The 15,618-nt window shown below is 49.0% G+C and overlaps 8 protein-coding genes across 8 annotated transcripts; 4 read left to right on the plus strand and 4 right to left on the minus strand.

Moving 5' to 3' along the window:
* Positions 1–31: 31 nt before the first annotated feature.
* Positions 32–793, plus strand: TRIVIDRAFT_45041 (uncharacterized protein; the record flags this gene model as incomplete). The annotated part of the gene is made up of 1 exon (XM_014096605.1): positions 32–793. The coding sequence occupies one exon, from the start codon at positions 32–34 to the stop codon at positions 791–793; it is 762 nt and encodes a 253-aa protein (XP_013952080.1).
* A 453-nt stretch (positions 794–1,246) lies between these two features.
* On the minus strand, positions 1,247–3,286 carry TRIVIDRAFT_133633 (uncharacterized protein; the record flags this gene model as incomplete). Its single annotated transcript, XM_014096606.1, has 3 exons — positions 1,247–1,793; positions 1,824–2,235; positions 2,428–3,286. Coding segments are annotated over 3 exons (1,818 nt in total), but the record flags the coding sequence as incomplete, so codon positions are not given.
* Positions 3,287–4,154: 868 nt separating this feature from the next.
* TRIVIDRAFT_45127 (uncharacterized protein) lies at positions 4,155–4,643 on the plus strand (the record flags this gene model as incomplete). The annotated part of the gene is made up of 1 exon (XM_014096607.1): positions 4,155–4,643. One exon carries the CDS (start codon positions 4,155–4,157, stop codon positions 4,641–4,643), a length of 489 nt encoding a protein of 162 aa, XP_013952082.1.
* A 459-nt stretch (positions 4,644–5,102) lies between these two features.
* TRIVIDRAFT_44655 (uncharacterized protein) lies at positions 5,103–6,041 on the plus strand (the record flags this gene model as incomplete). The annotated part of the gene is made up of 1 exon (XM_014096608.1): positions 5,103–6,041. The coding sequence occupies one exon, from the start codon at positions 5,103–5,105 to the stop codon at positions 6,039–6,041; it is 939 nt and encodes a 312-aa protein (XP_013952083.1).
* Positions 6,042–6,300: 259 nt separating this feature from the next.
* TRIVIDRAFT_57822 (uncharacterized protein) lies at positions 6,301–7,572 on the minus strand (the record flags this gene model as incomplete). Its single annotated transcript, XM_014096609.1, has 1 exon — positions 6,301–7,572. The coding sequence occupies one exon, from the start codon at positions 7,570–7,572 to the stop codon at positions 6,301–6,303; it is 1,272 nt and encodes a 423-aa protein (XP_013952084.1).
* A 593-nt stretch (positions 7,573–8,165) lies between these two features.
* On the minus strand, positions 8,166–10,488 carry TRIVIDRAFT_44566 (uncharacterized protein; the record flags this gene model as incomplete). The annotated part of the gene is made up of 3 exons (XM_014096610.1): positions 8,166–9,815; positions 9,877–10,164; positions 10,234–10,488. The coding sequence occupies 3 exons, from the start codon at positions 10,486–10,488 to the stop codon at positions 8,166–8,168; spliced, it is 2,193 nt and encodes a 730-aa protein (XP_013952085.1).
* A 395-nt stretch (positions 10,489–10,883) lies between these two features.
* TRIVIDRAFT_226011 (uncharacterized protein) lies at positions 10,884–11,613 on the minus strand (the record flags this gene model as incomplete). The annotated part of the gene is made up of 2 exons (XM_014096611.1): positions 10,884–11,107; positions 11,196–11,613. 2 exons carry the CDS (start codon positions 11,611–11,613, stop codon positions 10,884–10,886), a joined length of 642 nt encoding a protein of 213 aa, XP_013952086.1.
* A 1,641-nt stretch (positions 11,614–13,254) lies between these two features.
* TRIVIDRAFT_204829 (uncharacterized protein) lies at positions 13,255–15,380 on the plus strand (the record flags this gene model as incomplete). Its single annotated transcript, XM_014096612.1, has 4 exons — positions 13,255–13,333; positions 13,379–14,138; positions 14,229–14,509; positions 14,572–15,380. 4 exons carry the CDS (start codon positions 13,255–13,257, stop codon positions 15,378–15,380), a joined length of 1,929 nt encoding a protein of 642 aa, XP_013952087.1.
* Between the last annotated feature and the right edge of the window lie 238 nt (positions 15,381–15,618).

Consider the following 15,618-nt stretch of genomic DNA (forward strand, 5'->3'; position numbering starts at 1 on the left):
GCAACCTGGCAATACTAGGTAGTCAATTTCAATGGCTGACAACCCCGCAACTAAACAGGTTGTGCTTGTTACCGGAGGCAACCAGGGCATTGGCTACGAGATTGTGAAGAAGCTTGTGGCGGAGCAGCCCACCTATCATGTCCTTCTTGGTTGCCGAGCTCTCTCAAGAGGCGTAGAAGCTATATCAAAGATCGAGAAGCTTGCTGGCTCAGTTTCTCCAATTGAAGTTGACATTACTTCAAATGAGTCAATTGCGGCCTGTGCGGCGCAAATTGATCGCGAGTACGGCAAGCTTGATGTCTTAATCAACAATGCTGGCATTGGAAGACATGCAGTGGAAGATTTACCTAGCCTTAGGGCCAAAATGGCCGCATTGTTTAATGTCAATGTGTTTGGCACCATGGAGATGACAGACGCTACTATTCCTCTGTTGCAGAAAGCTGCAGACCAAGGCTCAGTCCCACGAATTGTGTTTATTACCTCAGAGATGGGCTCCTTTGGGAATACGCTGAACTCTTCATGGAAGTACTATCAGCACAACGCCTCTATACCGTACAAGTCTAGCAAAGCTGCAGCAAACATGATTGGGGCATGTTACTCAACATTGTTTGAGAAGGAAGGCTGGAAGGTCAACTGCTGCTGTCCTGGACTCCGCAAAACGGCATTCAACAACCACCTGTCTGTCGCCATGGATGTGGAAGAGGGAGCTGTGAGGGCTGTAGCATTGGCCACTCTCGACAAGGATGGTCCTACGGGGACTTTTACCAACATCGATGGAACCGAGCCGTGGTAAGAGAGCTTGAAGTAGGATGGAGCAGGTATCAACAGAAGCCATCTATTAATACTAGTTGGTCCTAAAATTTTAGTCGCACAATGTATCATTTCATTCCCATCCGTCGTGTCAATTTGGTATATCGATTCGTTCCGATTCATAAACTATTAATTTCGTTCCAATCATGAGAAAAAAAATTCGTTCCGATGCGCACAAATTAATTGCCACACTCAAGGCATGTTTGATCCAAACGTCTCAACCTAAAGCGCATAAAACATATAACATCAAAAAAGAAGAAAGAACTCAGACCAGCGAGTAACGCTTCTAGTTCCAAGCAGCCTAGATTGTATTCGGTGGAAGCCTCAGCCAGTCAAACGTGTCTAGTAGACCGAAATTGAAATCGCTCATATCTTCCGGTAAACTCGTGTCCCATGTCATGTCGAACTCCTGTTGAGTTACGGGCCTTGGAATCGCGGGATTCAGAGCTTGCTCCATCACCCGTTCAACTACAGTCTTGATGCTATTGCACAGATGAGCACCCGGTGCTCCCGGTCCGATCCATTCAAGGAAACCAATGAGCAAACTGAGTTGCTTTATGATCATGGGCTTTGTGATTGTAGTCATTGTTGGTGGCTCAGTGCTGGAAGGCTGTTTCAAAAGCTCCATGCACAAAATACCGGCTGCAGGCGCGGCGTGTAGCATGACAAGCCACTCGTAGTCGCCCTGGAGGCCTTCGAGACGATTTTGCTGCGTCCAGAAGGAGAGGGTAAGTGTTATCATTTCCAGACTGATTTCAAGCATTTGGGGGGTGTATAAGATGCTTCCTCTATATGAGAGTCGCTCAATGAAGAAAAGGTTGCTTAGATGCTCAAGTCGTGTCAACAGCCTGATGTAAAGGGTGGGAGCATCGACGGAGGGATTAGTGAAATCCTCGTTCTTGAATTGCAATCCGGGTGGAAATAGAGAGAAAATAGCCAATTCTCGTTTCCGCATAGCACTTTTGGTGTTAGTAGAGAAGTTTCTTAGTTCAGGTGTAATGGTATCAACTTACTCAAAGTTATGCTGGGTGGTGACATGAGGCGCCTGGAGCACAATCTCGAGAATTTCACTTCTTATCCCCGCGATTATATAGGCAGCTCGTAGGAACGTCACCGGATGGTTCTTCCCTTCCATATTCCATCCGTCCTTGTCCAGCCGGTGCGGCCGAACTTTGAGATTAAGCAATGATTCATCACTCACGTCAAGAGGCAACGGCGTCGAGCAAAGCTTGCTACTGACTAATGGAGGCCGGCCTGTCAAAGTAGAAACCACCATGTCAATATTAAAAACGGAACAGAAGAGTCTCCGTTTGACCTGGACAGATACACACTCCTCTGGAACTGAGTTGTTCGGCTGAGCCGTGTGGAGGCCAAGAAAGGTGGCCAAAGCGACGGCTTCAGCATGATGACGCCAAAATTCCGCACCTGTTTATAGCAGTTAGGCACCAAATGATAGGAGATAGCTTAAGCACCTCTGAGACGAATATGAGATCCAAAGACACCTACCTGTATCACCCGTGATGAGCGACTCAGCAAGACTATGCATGTGCAAGAGGTACACCATCATTGTGTTGTTGCAGCTCGTCAGACGACAAAGGTAAACGCTTCTTGTGGCACCATCCTTGTACTTTTGCATAAGATTTTTACGATTGTAGTGTCCGAGCCACTTGCGTTGCTCAACGGTGCCGTTCTCTGTGAGGGAGGCAGACCCAAACATCCAAAACGTGAACAAGATGCCCAGACCTTCCCACCGAAAATTAGCACCGGAGAAGGCCTCAAACCACTGGTCTGGATCTGAAAAGTCTTCCTTGAGGGGTTTGGAACTGTTCTGGAAAAGTAGCATTGCCAGCTGTGACATTGCTTCGTTACTCCTCTCACCCTCGAGGAAGTGGCCCAATGCCGACCACAGAGTGGCGTGCAGACGATCCAAAGCAAGGCGGCACCAGGCATCATTGGGGTTCACATTCCGCCTGAGAAGAAATTGTGCTGCCTCTTTAGTTGGAATCAGCCGGAGCAACGCAAAGGCAGCCTCGAATGCCGCTGCGTCTGGCCCCATCTTGGCCAAAGTCATGTTGTTTTCAGTCTTACCCGCTAGACCATCACGCACCGGCTCAGGGCCAACTACGTAGTCAAGGTGCTTCTGAGTCTCGCGAAAGAATTCTGGGAAGCTGGTTGCCCCGAGATAGCCAACATTTTCATCCGGAGGGGAGAGATCTTCCAACGTTGACGGGCTTAATGTAGTCGGGTTTGGCCCTGTTGGTTCTCTGGGTTGCCGTTCATTAAGCAGCTCAGCCGATTGGCTTCTAGTGACACCTGAGGGCAAAGCCGGTGTTACGAGCTGCCCCTGGATGAGGTATCGGCAGCTTTGGGGAGTACTTTTGCGGATGCAGCGCGAGCAAATGGGAAGCCGGTGGTCACACGCGACTTTGCGCCGGCGGCACGGCTCGCAGGCCTGTGGACGCCCATTCCGTCTCCGGGGGATTTCAGAGGGAACAACGAAATTGGGAGAGGCACTGTTCATTGTGAAAAGTGATATATGGGTCCACCACCGCGGTGTTCCAGTTGAATCGCCTCATGAGTTATGTGAATACGGAACGCCGAATGCCTACGATGTGAGGAGTGAGCAGAGGATTCGCGGCTCTCGGCTTCGGCGTTCGGCTTGGCTCGGCGTTCGGCTCCATGGTTGACATTTTTGTCTTTCAACTTGATCAAGACGTGGCTGAGGTCGGTGGCTGATGTCCGATGAGATTCTAGCAAGAGGGTTGGAAGTAATGAGGAGTGAGGGTGAGTTAATATATAATAGAATAGATAATGATGGGTCATGATCGACGATCGGTGGACTACGATAGCTCCGAAGCTTTGACCATAGTATCAGGTGGATATGATATTCTCACGCCCTTCACTCCCTTCGCTGGGGTGGCGTCAAAAGCACTAACACATTGATACTACTCATACCCTTGTTTGATGAAGTCAATCTAGACGTCAGGGATGGACCGAGGCGTTGGGCTGATACCAAAGAGGAAACATCCTGCGTTTATTGGGACACCATGTGCAATGAAGAAATTGCTGTGCATGGCTATGAGAGCAAGATTCCATTGCTAGACGTCGCTTTGTTCTTGGATAATATTTGAGATGGAGACAACTTTGTTTGCCTGAACAATCACCTGGACACTTGATCCAAATGTGAACCAGCCGCGAGTTTGATGAACGACGCCGCATACCAACACGCTCGGAGTAATATAGACTACGCTTGCTGGCCGCAAAATGTATCGCATAAATAGCCGCGAATATGCCGTCTGCTTCTCTCGAGTTCACCCAATTGTTGAAAGCTTCAATTAATCAGTATGGGTTGCATCACAGAGATCCTCGCTAGACAAGCGGCAATTGACGTCGTGCTGCGATACGCAGACGCCCTAGATCGTGCCGACGAAAACCTATTCGAATTTTGTTTCGCTGAGGATGCTACAATCGACCTCAGCCCGTTTTCAGTCCTTGGGATGGACTACAAGCCGATTCAAGGACGTAAAGAGATTACCAGCGCTTGCATGAGTGCAGTCGGCACGACTATGGAAACCACTCACTCCTTGACTAATTTCTTGGTTAAGTTGAATGAGCAAAACACTGCCGCTAGTATCACTTGCTACTCAGAATCTCAACACATCAAGATAGGACAGGCTTTTCACTCCGACTCCCAGGATAGCTCTCTGATAGTCAAGTGTCGATATGAAGCAACGGTTGCTCAACAGGGGTCCGAGTGGAAGATTGAAAGTTTGAAGGTAGTCCCACTATGGAGCAGGGGCAGCATGACGGTTTTTCAGCCAGCAACGGAATGAATGGACAAGCAACAAATAGTAGCGAATCAATGTATTTCGCACACACTCGCAAGTACTGACCAAAGAATAAAATTATAAACCCTCAAAATGTTAATATTATGACATGAATTCTGATTAGTTGTAGCCCGTGCCTGCGTCCTTTTGAGGACATGAGCGGATATCCGTGAACCTGTCCGATCCATTTTGCCGCAGGTCCGGGGTCCGGAGCGTATAAAAGGGTCCGGAGCGCCGATACGGACAACACCTGGTCTTCGATTGCCTCTTCCGAACATACACGGGGGATAGGATAAAATGACTTGAGGACCGGTGACGTATCGATTATTTCTGTAAAGCATACGTATTTATACTGAATTCGATCTATCCTCTATGCTGCCACTGGACTCTATTTCATTCTCTCTGTCAATCACATTCAGATTTTATTTCTACGCTCTCTTATCAAGTTCATTTACAATATTCCCAATGGCTCTTTCTGCTCAACCCTCTGAGAAGATCCTGGGGATGCCGCCCTTCATGGCCGACTTTCTCATGGGAGGTGTCTCTGCTGCCGTCTCCAAGACCGCTGCTGCTCCCATCGAGCGAGTCAAGCTCCTTATCCAGAACCAAGATGAAATGATCAAAGTCGGTCGCCTAGATCGTAGATACAACGGCATAGGCGAATGCTTCAAGCGTACAATAGCTGATGAAGGTTTTGCCAGCTTGTGGCGCGGCAACACTGCAAATGTGATTCGGTATTTCCCCACACAGGCCCTAAACTTTGCTTTTCGCGACAAATTTAAGAAGATGTTTGGCTATAAGAAAGATCGTGACGGGTACGCTATGTGGATGGTAGGAAATTTGGCTTCCGGAGGCGCTGCCGGAGCGACTGGCCAGCTCTTTGTCTATTCTCTTGATTACACACGGACTCGGTTGGCGAATGACGCGAAGAAAGGAGGACAACGCCAGTTCAATGGATTTATCGACGTATACCGAAAAACATTGGCATCAGATGGCATAGTCGGTCTCTACCGCGGCTTCTTCCCGTCCGTCCTTGGCGCTGTTGTTTATCGTGGTCTTTACTTTGGCATGTACGACTCTTTCAAGCCGCTTGTTCTTATCGGTGCTCTGGAGAACAATTTTTTGGCCTCATTTTGTCTGGGATACTTTGTCACCACAGCAGCGGGCATTGCTGCCTACCCCCTAGACACGATCCGCCGACGTATGATGATGACCTCGGGAGAAGCAGTCAAGTATAAGAGCTCCTTCGATGCTGCCAGACAAATTATTGCGAAAAATGGAGTACGAGCTCTCTTTAATGGTGCCGGGGCAAATATTCTTCGTGGTGTTGCTGGAGCCGGTGCTTTGTCAATCTATGATCAGCTTCAGATGGTTCTGTTTGGCAAAAAGTTCAAAGGCGAATGAGAAGCTTGTCTTGTAATATTTTTTTTATACATATCCTGCCGAGAATATAGCACCCACTTAGAAGAAAGTAGTATTGAGGTGTATAAAGTCGGTAGAAATACAGTTGTTTCATTTGTATAAGAAAGTAGATTAGATAGAAAATATAGAGATACTAAATGATAGGTGGAGCGTAGATACTGGACCGTTGCCCTTGTAAGGGACATCGTCATATGTTTTATGCTGCCAGTTTTGTTAAACACATTAAAAAGTAGCCGGTCCATCAACTTCTCATCAGCTCATCATAGTTAGGAAGTGTCCATTTCACATTCTCCTTCAGAATCCAGTTTCCGACTACATTCAACCTTAGGAATGCCGCTATTCCAAGAATCAAGTTGACGAGCGCAACAGCAAATGCCGACGATGGCATCTGGTTCCAAAAGATTGTGTCATCGCCCACTCCGTGTGTTACCTGGTCGATGAATGGCCTAAACTTGTCATCATAGCTCTTAAACGCCACATCAAGACCATCAGTAGGCGCCTTGGCTCCGTCCTTTGGTTTCCCACAGTGACGACCAATCTCTCCAGCCAAGACGTAAGCTCCTACAAGACCAGAAGTTGTTCCCATGCCGGTGAGCGGCGAAGGACAGTAAGCAGCATCACCAACAAGCGCGACATTGCCGTTGAACCAAGAGTCGAGTTTAACGAGACCGAGCCGTTCACAGTAGAAGTTCTCCGAGTTAAACATATCTCGCAGAATGTCTTTTGCCTCCCATCCTGCATCGTCAAAAATCTCTGCTAGCACTTTCTTTTGCTCGTCTACTCCGTCTCGGTGTGCCTGCTTCATTCGATCAGAGGTCGTGTTGCAAGGGAGGTATACCTGGATCTCCTGTGGGCTGTGTCTCCGCGTCATGATAGCTCGCCTTCCAGTTGCCAGGTAAAATGTAGAATTGTACTCTTCGCCCTTTTGAATGGGGCGAGGAATCGTAAAGTATGCCGTGTAGGCACCCTTAACTGGACGCAATGCGTCTTGAACACCGGGGCCCAACATGAGTTTGCGGGTATTTGAGCCCATGCCGTCAGCACCAACCAAGAAGTCGAAATGATCCGTTGTACCATCGGTAAAGTGAACTTCGACCTCGTTGTTCTTTTGTTTGAAGCTATCAATCGAGACCCCGAAGCGAAAAGTGACCTTGTCCTTTATAACATCGTACATGATACGACACAAGTCACCCCTCATGATCTCATATTCGGTGGTGAAGCTCTGCAACCCTTTGCCTGACTTGTTTACTCCGAAATAGGCGCGTCGTCTGTTCGCGCTATCGACGATGAGAAATCCTTGTTCTGGAACCGACTTGGCCCGGAAAGCTTGATCAAAGCCCATGAGCTTCAGAACCTCGACGCCAGGACCTCGGAGATCAACTTGGAGACCAGTGGTTCGAAGTTCAGGGAAGCGTTCAACAACGGTGACATCGTGGCCCAACTTGGAGAGCCAGTAAGCGAGGGCATTTCCAGTGATGCCAGCACCGCTGATTAACACTTTCATTTGTGCCATTGGTGTTTGTAAGTTGATGTTGAAGCCGAAGTTGTGTGAGTCTAGTTTAGACGCTCTTGTTGAATCGGCGAAGAGTAGGAGGCGTACGGATGAGACCGTGGCTGAGATGAGAATGTTGCTAACAAAAGTTTTCGAGCTAAATAACAGATGAGAGCACCATGGAAGGATTATATATGTGTTGCTCGCCTACATCTAACTGTTGTCTCGGTATATTGAACCCGCAAAACATTGCCGAGCGATATATCCGCCGTTGCCGTTTCGGCCGAGGGGGGCGATCACCGCGCAACTGGAGCATCGCATAACAGTTCTTTAATGGCCCCTTTTAAAAAATATCATTTATAAAATCTCTCACGATTCCGTCACTCATGCGGGTGGGCTAAAGCATGCATGAAATGTGTTACATTTTCTCTCTCGAAATAGTAATTATAACCGCTGCGTTATATCTGCGTAACGATCATAGAGGCATGACGCGACCATTACTTTTGTACAAGGGGTCGAATACTTATACAACTTACAGTCGAAACATGCATTAGCATATTTGTAATACACTATGTTAGTTGTGATGAGTCCTTCCTTACGGAGGTATCAACAACTCAAGTAAATCCTGTATCCGCCAAGAAAAAGTCCATGTCAAAGTCCAATCCATAGGTGTAGTCCTCTCTTTCATCAATACTTGTTGATTCGATATCTGTCGTAGGCATTGATAAAGAAGTAGTACCAAGACGATTTTGCAGCAGCTCCAAGCACAACGAAATGCTATCCCTTGCACTCTTGGCAATACGCCCTTCACTGGATATGCCTTCTTCCGTGGCTTCCGCTTGTGCCGTGATCATGCATAAGAACATGTAGCTCTTGACATTCGTCTCGCCTTGACGAATCCGCTCCAATGACAGGGACTTCATTTCTTCTATGACTTTTTTAAGCGGGTTCATGTAATGCGAGTTGCGGTGCAGGGTCCCATCGAGATACTGAGTTTCGGCCTGAGCGAGAAGCTCGAGACTAATAATGCTCGTCGCATATCGAATACCCTCTCTGAACAGTCCTCCTCCAATCGCCATAAGATTAGAGAATCCTTCATCTGGCTCAGGAGAGACTATGGTCGTGGCGGTATCTATGCTAACCTTGAGAGAATAATGAAACAACGGGTTCATTCGCGCTTTGTTAGCAAAGGGACAATGAAGGGGAATTAGAAAACGACGTAAAAGGTAGTCGAGTAAATTTCGGTGAAATGGGGTTACACCAAAGGCTTTATTTTCTCTTGCGAAAGCATTCCACTGACGACAAGTTTGAAGGATATCTGTGCTTAGGTCAAGCACGTCTAGGTAGGACAGCTCGGAGTTTAGGCCGTTCAGGAGGTTAAGAATCTGAAGCCGCATCGGTAGCGAATCAAGGAGGATGAGCTGCATAGAAGTACTAGTAAAGGTCTCCTTGGTGTGAGGCTTCAGTTCAGTCGCCGACTCTCTTATCTCATTGTCATTACTATTAGCTGGTGGCTCTGTATCAAATTCCTCGAAAGAGATCCTCGGCGGCAATGCTGAGTCGAGCGACGATTGAACAACAAGCTCTAATATCGTAGCCCATAATCTTCTACGCAGCTGCGCTTGCAATATAGACATGGGAGGCAGATGCTTGGGGTCCCGATGCAAACCAATTTGCATCCCCCGGTGGATGAGCGAACCGGACGATATCCAGACGAGGTCCCCTCCAATGGAAAAGATTTGCCGAGCCAGCATGACCAAACAATGTATTTGCAGCCCGGAGATGTCGAGGCGATCCTTTTCCAGCGGTCCAGAGAGCCAGGTTTCAGCTGCGTATATCCATTGATGCACCGTATGGCGAAGTCCGGCATCGGATTCCACATGCGGAGCCAAACTGGACCCTATCGCAATGACAAGAAGAACCTGGAGACGTAGCTTGGATGAAGCACTCTCGGGGTTGCTCCAGAATCTATTGTATACTTTCCAAAATGTCGGCTCATGTAGAATCCGGTGCGTTGACTCGAATGACTGGAAATACAAGGCTGTCATCTTGTCTGCTACCTCACGGGAAGGGGGCGTCAGATCAAAGCTCAGCGACGAAAGGCATCTACTAGGTCGCCCAATCTTGAGATTTCTAGCCACGCTTTTGCATTTCTGGAGCAAGCCGCTGGTCTCGACAATCAGCGCTCTAGTTTCAGCGCTCTGTAACGAGTTCATATCTCCATAGCCACAGATCGCACCATAACAGGAGATGATGGGGGCAAACTGCATAACAAATGTGAGTATCCCAAAAGTTTACAACACATATACAAGCTATAGACTGTACCTCTTTGGCTATGCCAACCCAATGGCTCCATCTCATAATTCTGGTTTTATTCAAGATGATACGGGCATCCGGCATACCCGACTCACCAGCGAGGACATCTCTGCCAGCCTGGGATAAATCGTGTACGGGAACATGTACAAGGGACCGCTCAAGCCTCTGTACCCGCTCCCTGAGATGATGGAGCTCGGGATCCACGAACCGGGAGCGACTCGGATTTTGGATCTCATTTGCACCTGGTGTGTTTGACAAGTCATTTGGCCCAAGCGTCCATGCCGTGGCGCCACCTGTCTCATTTTCCCGGCCGCCATCGTCTGATGCCTCCCTATTACTCGTAGTCACATTACAAGTACGCCTGACTGCGTCGACTTGTGATGGCGGCGAGGCTGGAGGGGCAGCTGCCGGGCTTGGCACTGAGGAGCTGGATATCCGGCGAGTTTGCCGATGCCTAGCTCCAGGCTTCTGCTGATGGATCCTGTAATTGCACTGTGTCGCAGTCGAGACGCAGCGGCCGCAAGGGTTACTTCGGTCGCACTTGAGCTTGCGTCTCCGACATTCAAGACATGAGAGCGCGGGTCTCCGGCGGCGGTAAGGTTCATGCTGTCGTTGGTCCATGGCTTGGGAATGTCTCGGCGGTATCGCAAAAAGCAAATCTCGGGTGGTGGGTTGGAGTTACATCAAGGGATACAGCGCTTGGATGGAGCAATGCAAGGGAGATTGAAACACAGTGATGTAAGGGGGAGGGATATTGAGGTTGAAAAGGCGAGGCTCGGCCAACTCGGACATGGGTGTATGAATATGCCGAGGACAGCCCCAAGCTTTCGGCCGACAGATTTCAACAATGTTTCCTAGCGCCGCCCAGTGCCGACTGCGATCTACTAAATTTGAAATTGACCAGGGGATAATTCCGTATGCCTTTGCACAATGTCTTGTGAGAGGTCGGATGGGAATACTCGTACTGGTAGCTACTTGTCATTTCCTCATGCTCGTACAGTACTTCGTGCAGATCATCATTTGCCGTGTCTAAGTATCATGGAGGTGTGCAAAACACCAAATATTGGCACCGTCCTCACCTCCTCGAAGCCCGTCTTCGCGTACAGTGTCTTCCCGGCAGGCGTCGCCAGCAGGTAGCAGTCCTTTCCTTCACTTGCAGCCCGGCTGATGCCCCAGTCTAGGAGGATCTTCCCGATTCCCTTCCGCTGCTGCTGCGGGTCCACCCCGAGGTAATCAAGATCTTGTGAGCCGGGAAAGCTCCTGTTAGCTACCCGTTTGGGCAATTTCGGATAATGGCACGGAGAATTTCAGGGAGGCAGAAAACTTACGCCAGACGTCCTTGATGCCTCTTTCTCCGAACATCTCCTGGTGGTCGGCTGAAACAATAGCGCGCAGCTCTGCATAAGCCGCCTGGTCAAACGAGGGTGGCGGTAGTTGTTGAGCGGCAGACTGGGGTTGATTGGCCGCCTTTTCAGACTTGGAGTGCTGGTACACATCCCACAGGCCAAATCCCACCACTTGGTCGTTTAGGGAGTCATCGACGGCTACAACCATGACGGCATCTGTGGAACTCAGGCTTGCTGTCTTTTTGGCATACCGCCATGAATAGGCTTCACCCCCTCCAGCGAGTCGAGCAGGGAACAACCGGGCTGCAATGGCATCCGTTTCCGGGTGAAAGGCTGCCGCAGCTATGCGAGCAATGGCAGGGAGATCGTCCTCAGTGGACTTGCGCACACGAATCGCCATGTTGAAGAGACCGGTAAGGACCGCAATGAGTAGCAAAAAGAGCAAAGTATTGAATACAACCTAATACTTACAAGATCAAGATCCAGGCACGAGTATACTTGTACATATCGCTCTGGCTCTAATGGGATGTATATGTGCGGATGCTACCCCGTAAGCTCGCCCAAAATGTCAAATGTCAACCAAAGGGCGGAGTAGGTGGATTTCTCTCTTATCACGTGCAATTATTGGGTCTGAGCGAGTGTGAAGCTCTTGATCACGGAGATGCATCGAAATTGGTATTTTTTAGAATCGCATTGTTTGTATCAATAGTGGTCAAATGTTGTCACTGTTATCCTCAAAGTGAGTTCAGTCAGTCTTGTAATGGCACGTTGACATTTTGGACGGCTTGTAATAGACAGACAAGCCCAAATAGGTCGGCGTCTGTTATGGGTCCCGACAACATAAAAATTGAATCAAACCCCTTAATCTGTAATATGAGAAGTCATTCTTAGCTATACTACAAAGCAACCCTTGATTCTCATTTTTCCGGTGTGTATGTTTAAGGTCTAGGGTAAGAAATATAATTCCGCGACTTGAAGCTTCGAAATTTCATCAGTATGGAGCAAGATCAACCGCAACACCTTACTAAGCGGGAAAATGACTTGGACTAAGCGGTCAGCGCGACTGTTAGCACGGGCCTAAGTATCTAGACCTGAGATCCATGACTACCAAATCTACTGTTCTATATAGAGCTGATATCCATTCAATATCTGTCCGTTGGGGAGAGGCGGGTGGGGGTACAAACATCACTGTGCTGATCTATGACCACGTTGTCTATCCACATTCAAAGGATCATAGGTAGGTAGTGAACAAAGATGACGTGCTCATTCTGATATCTGCAGAAGACAAACAAAGGCTGCCATTAAAACGTCCAGTAAAAGCTGGGCCATAGGGTTTCACGAATGTGGGAGCTCTCGATTAAAATTCTGGGGCCAAGTTTTACGGTGCTTACAGGCGGATACCGAAAGATTCCTGTCAGGCAATTTAGCGCCGAAATGATCCATTGCGGCTTTCTCTTATTGGTTAAGAAATTCTCGCCGGAAGAGCGAGATGTCCGCGTCGACGCCATATCGATAATGCTGGGCTCACTTTTCGCTGCCTTCGATGCCTATATCCGACATCAATCGGATATACAGGAGTATACAAAACATGAAAGCTTCTCTCAATTTGTCTCATAGCATCATCCCCATCAAGATTATTATTCGGAGGAGATGCGATTTTGCGGGAACCGATTTGATCAACGGACAACCCGGTGGCATTGACACCGAGCTGGAGTCCACCATAGACTGCAGAATCCCGTACACCACGACGCGACCCTGATATGGATCATTTGCCAAACCCAGTTAGTCACACGAAATTTAGCTTCTCTGGACCATCCGGACACTCATACCCCGGGAAAACCTCTCTGTTCGATATACCAGCATAGGGGCAGCTCGGATCCAGGGTCGTGTGCGGATCTTGGACGCTTGAGATGATTGGTGGTACAGCCAGGCGGTTCCTGAGAGACTTCGGCGGCGGAGGCAACCTGTCTTTTAACACCCCGAGAGTTGATACACGGATTCTAAATTTTCCTTGGGAAACACGAATACTCATCATTTCAAGATGCAAAAGACTGCTTGCCTTTCATGCCGTACATCCAAGCTTCGTTGCTCGTTGGATACGTTTGCCGAGCATAACAAGTGTAAGCGCTGCTTGAAAACCAATAACGAATGCGTTTTCAAGACAGTCGCGCCCAGGCAAAGGCGGAAACGCACCGACACTCGCGTCACAGTTCTAGAGCAGCGTTTGGCGGAATTACAGGCCGCAATAGATTCACAAAGATTGAGACAGTACGACAATGGTATAGCACAGACCAGATCCAGCAGAATTGCGCAGTCGCAGCCGCTGCCACCTCAACCTGTCAATGGTGCCTATGCTAGCGAGGCGGCAGCACTAGTTGAAGACAGAAAGTGGTTGCCTCAAGAACAAGAAGGAAAACTGGTGGAAAATTACCACTTGCAGTCGCCGTTGGAGACGCTGCTTGCCTCGGGATTCCTGTCAATAGGCACCGCCATAGCTCTATTCGACGACTTCGTCAACAATGTTCTTCCTCAGCATCCAATCGTGGCTTTTTCCAGTCAAGAAACCTTTGGCTGGCTAAGAAGGCACCAGCCTACGTTACTTCTCGCCGCTATCACTGCTGCATGCAGGGCATCCGATCCAGGCCTGTTTCGAAAGCTTCATTTCAAATTACGAGGCGACCTATCAGAACAAGTCATGGTCCGCGGGAACAAGTCTGTTGAGCTGGTCCAGGCCATCCTGGTGATGGCCGAGTGGTACGATACACCCGACGATATGAGACAGTTGAATTTTTACACATGGATCCAGGTTGCTGGCCTAATGGTGCGTGAGCTGGGCCTCTGGCCGTGGAGGGAGGAGATTTTGCCCGTGGAGCATACCGCCGCTGAATGGCGAACGTCATTCGCTGCCTACCTGACCATGTCAATGTAAGCGAATTATTGCATCTTTCTCCTTTCCTTTGCTTTGTTTGCTCGCTTCGACGGGCCGACTTGGGAGGATTGCTGACTCGAACATAGCGCCGCCGTCAGCCTTCGTCGACCCATGTCCATAATTTGGACTGAAAGCATGCGGAAGTGTTTGGACGCCTTTGACAGGAACAGTGTGAATGACAATGACAAGCGATTGGTTGCATGGGTGCGGCTGCAAATGATAGCAGAAGGGGTTGAAACATTGAGAATCAAGGCATCATTGACGCCGCCTGGGGCTGAGGCTGCAAGTCCTGTCGATCAGCATACTGTATCGTCACTAGAAAGCCACTTTGGCGGATGGAGAGATGCTGCTCAACCCGTGCTGAACGGTAAGGGGCTTCACTGCCTGGAGCGGCTTGCTTCTTCTAGCTAACGACGACACACATGATAGGCCCACTGCGGATGCATTTCTTCTACTGTCGCATCAAGCTGTACGAGCTGGCCGTCACATGCAATCCAACACGGTCAGCACCACACACAGAGAAGCAGCCACCGGTCTTGGCAGCTGCTAGGGATATGGCCTACATCCGAGCTATTATGTCTCTCATACAGTCTAGCCATTCAGCTCTGGATACCCTGGTACTCTTTGACATTGCAACGTATCGTCGCTGTCCCACTGTCACAAGTATCCGGGCTCTTTATGCACTGCAAGAGATTATCACAGTATGGAAGTCAGTATACAATCAGCGGGGGTGTCTGTCAGAGTTTGTGAACGAGGAGGTGTTGGCACTCATGTTCTACGCCAGGCAGACTGAAGAGTTCTTCAAGCAGGCAACTGGGACAGAAGGTTTCGCCATCCCCCAAATGGCACTCAACGCGCTAGCCAATGTCTTGCTCTCTCTCGGAGATGTGAAAAACCACAAGAAACAGCACCAGGGGTCGCAGCCGGAACCTATGGGCCAAGAAAAGCAACAGGGAGCAACCAAAGTGCCACGCCCGATGATCAATGACCTGGAAGTAACCTTGATTATCGACCTGGGCAATATCCAGGCGCCATCTGAGGAACAAGTCCAGGGTCAGGGACAAGAACAAGTCCAGGAGCGGGATGATGTGCGACCGGATGCAACACTAGAGTGGCCGCCCATGTCTGCTAGTGATGGCTTCGACGTGACGCTTAGGGATGTGCTTTTGGCCCCCGAACTAGAGGCCATGACGGCTCCAGGCTCAGTGATAGACCCGGGCTGGCTATTTTCGGAGTAATGGATCCATGCGTATGCGAGATGCGAATATGCACGCAGGATGCAGCCATTTGCAAATGCGGAATGGGGCGGTCAACCATGGAAGCGCTGAGATAATATATTACAAGTTGTAATATGTAATGAGACATACTTTGATTAGTTGACGAATCGGCGACTGCCCATCATTTCGGATCCAGGTTTTCTTTCTCTTTGACAGCCGATGGCATGATGTTGAAAGGCTGTCCGGTCTCAATGTGAAA

This window comes from Trichoderma virens (assembly GCF_000170995.1).
Source record: "Trichoderma virens Gv29-8 chromosome Unknown TRIVIscaffold_87, whole genome shotgun sequence".
NCBI classification, from domain to species: domain Eukaryota; kingdom Fungi; phylum Ascomycota; class Sordariomycetes; order Hypocreales; family Hypocreaceae; genus Trichoderma; species Trichoderma virens.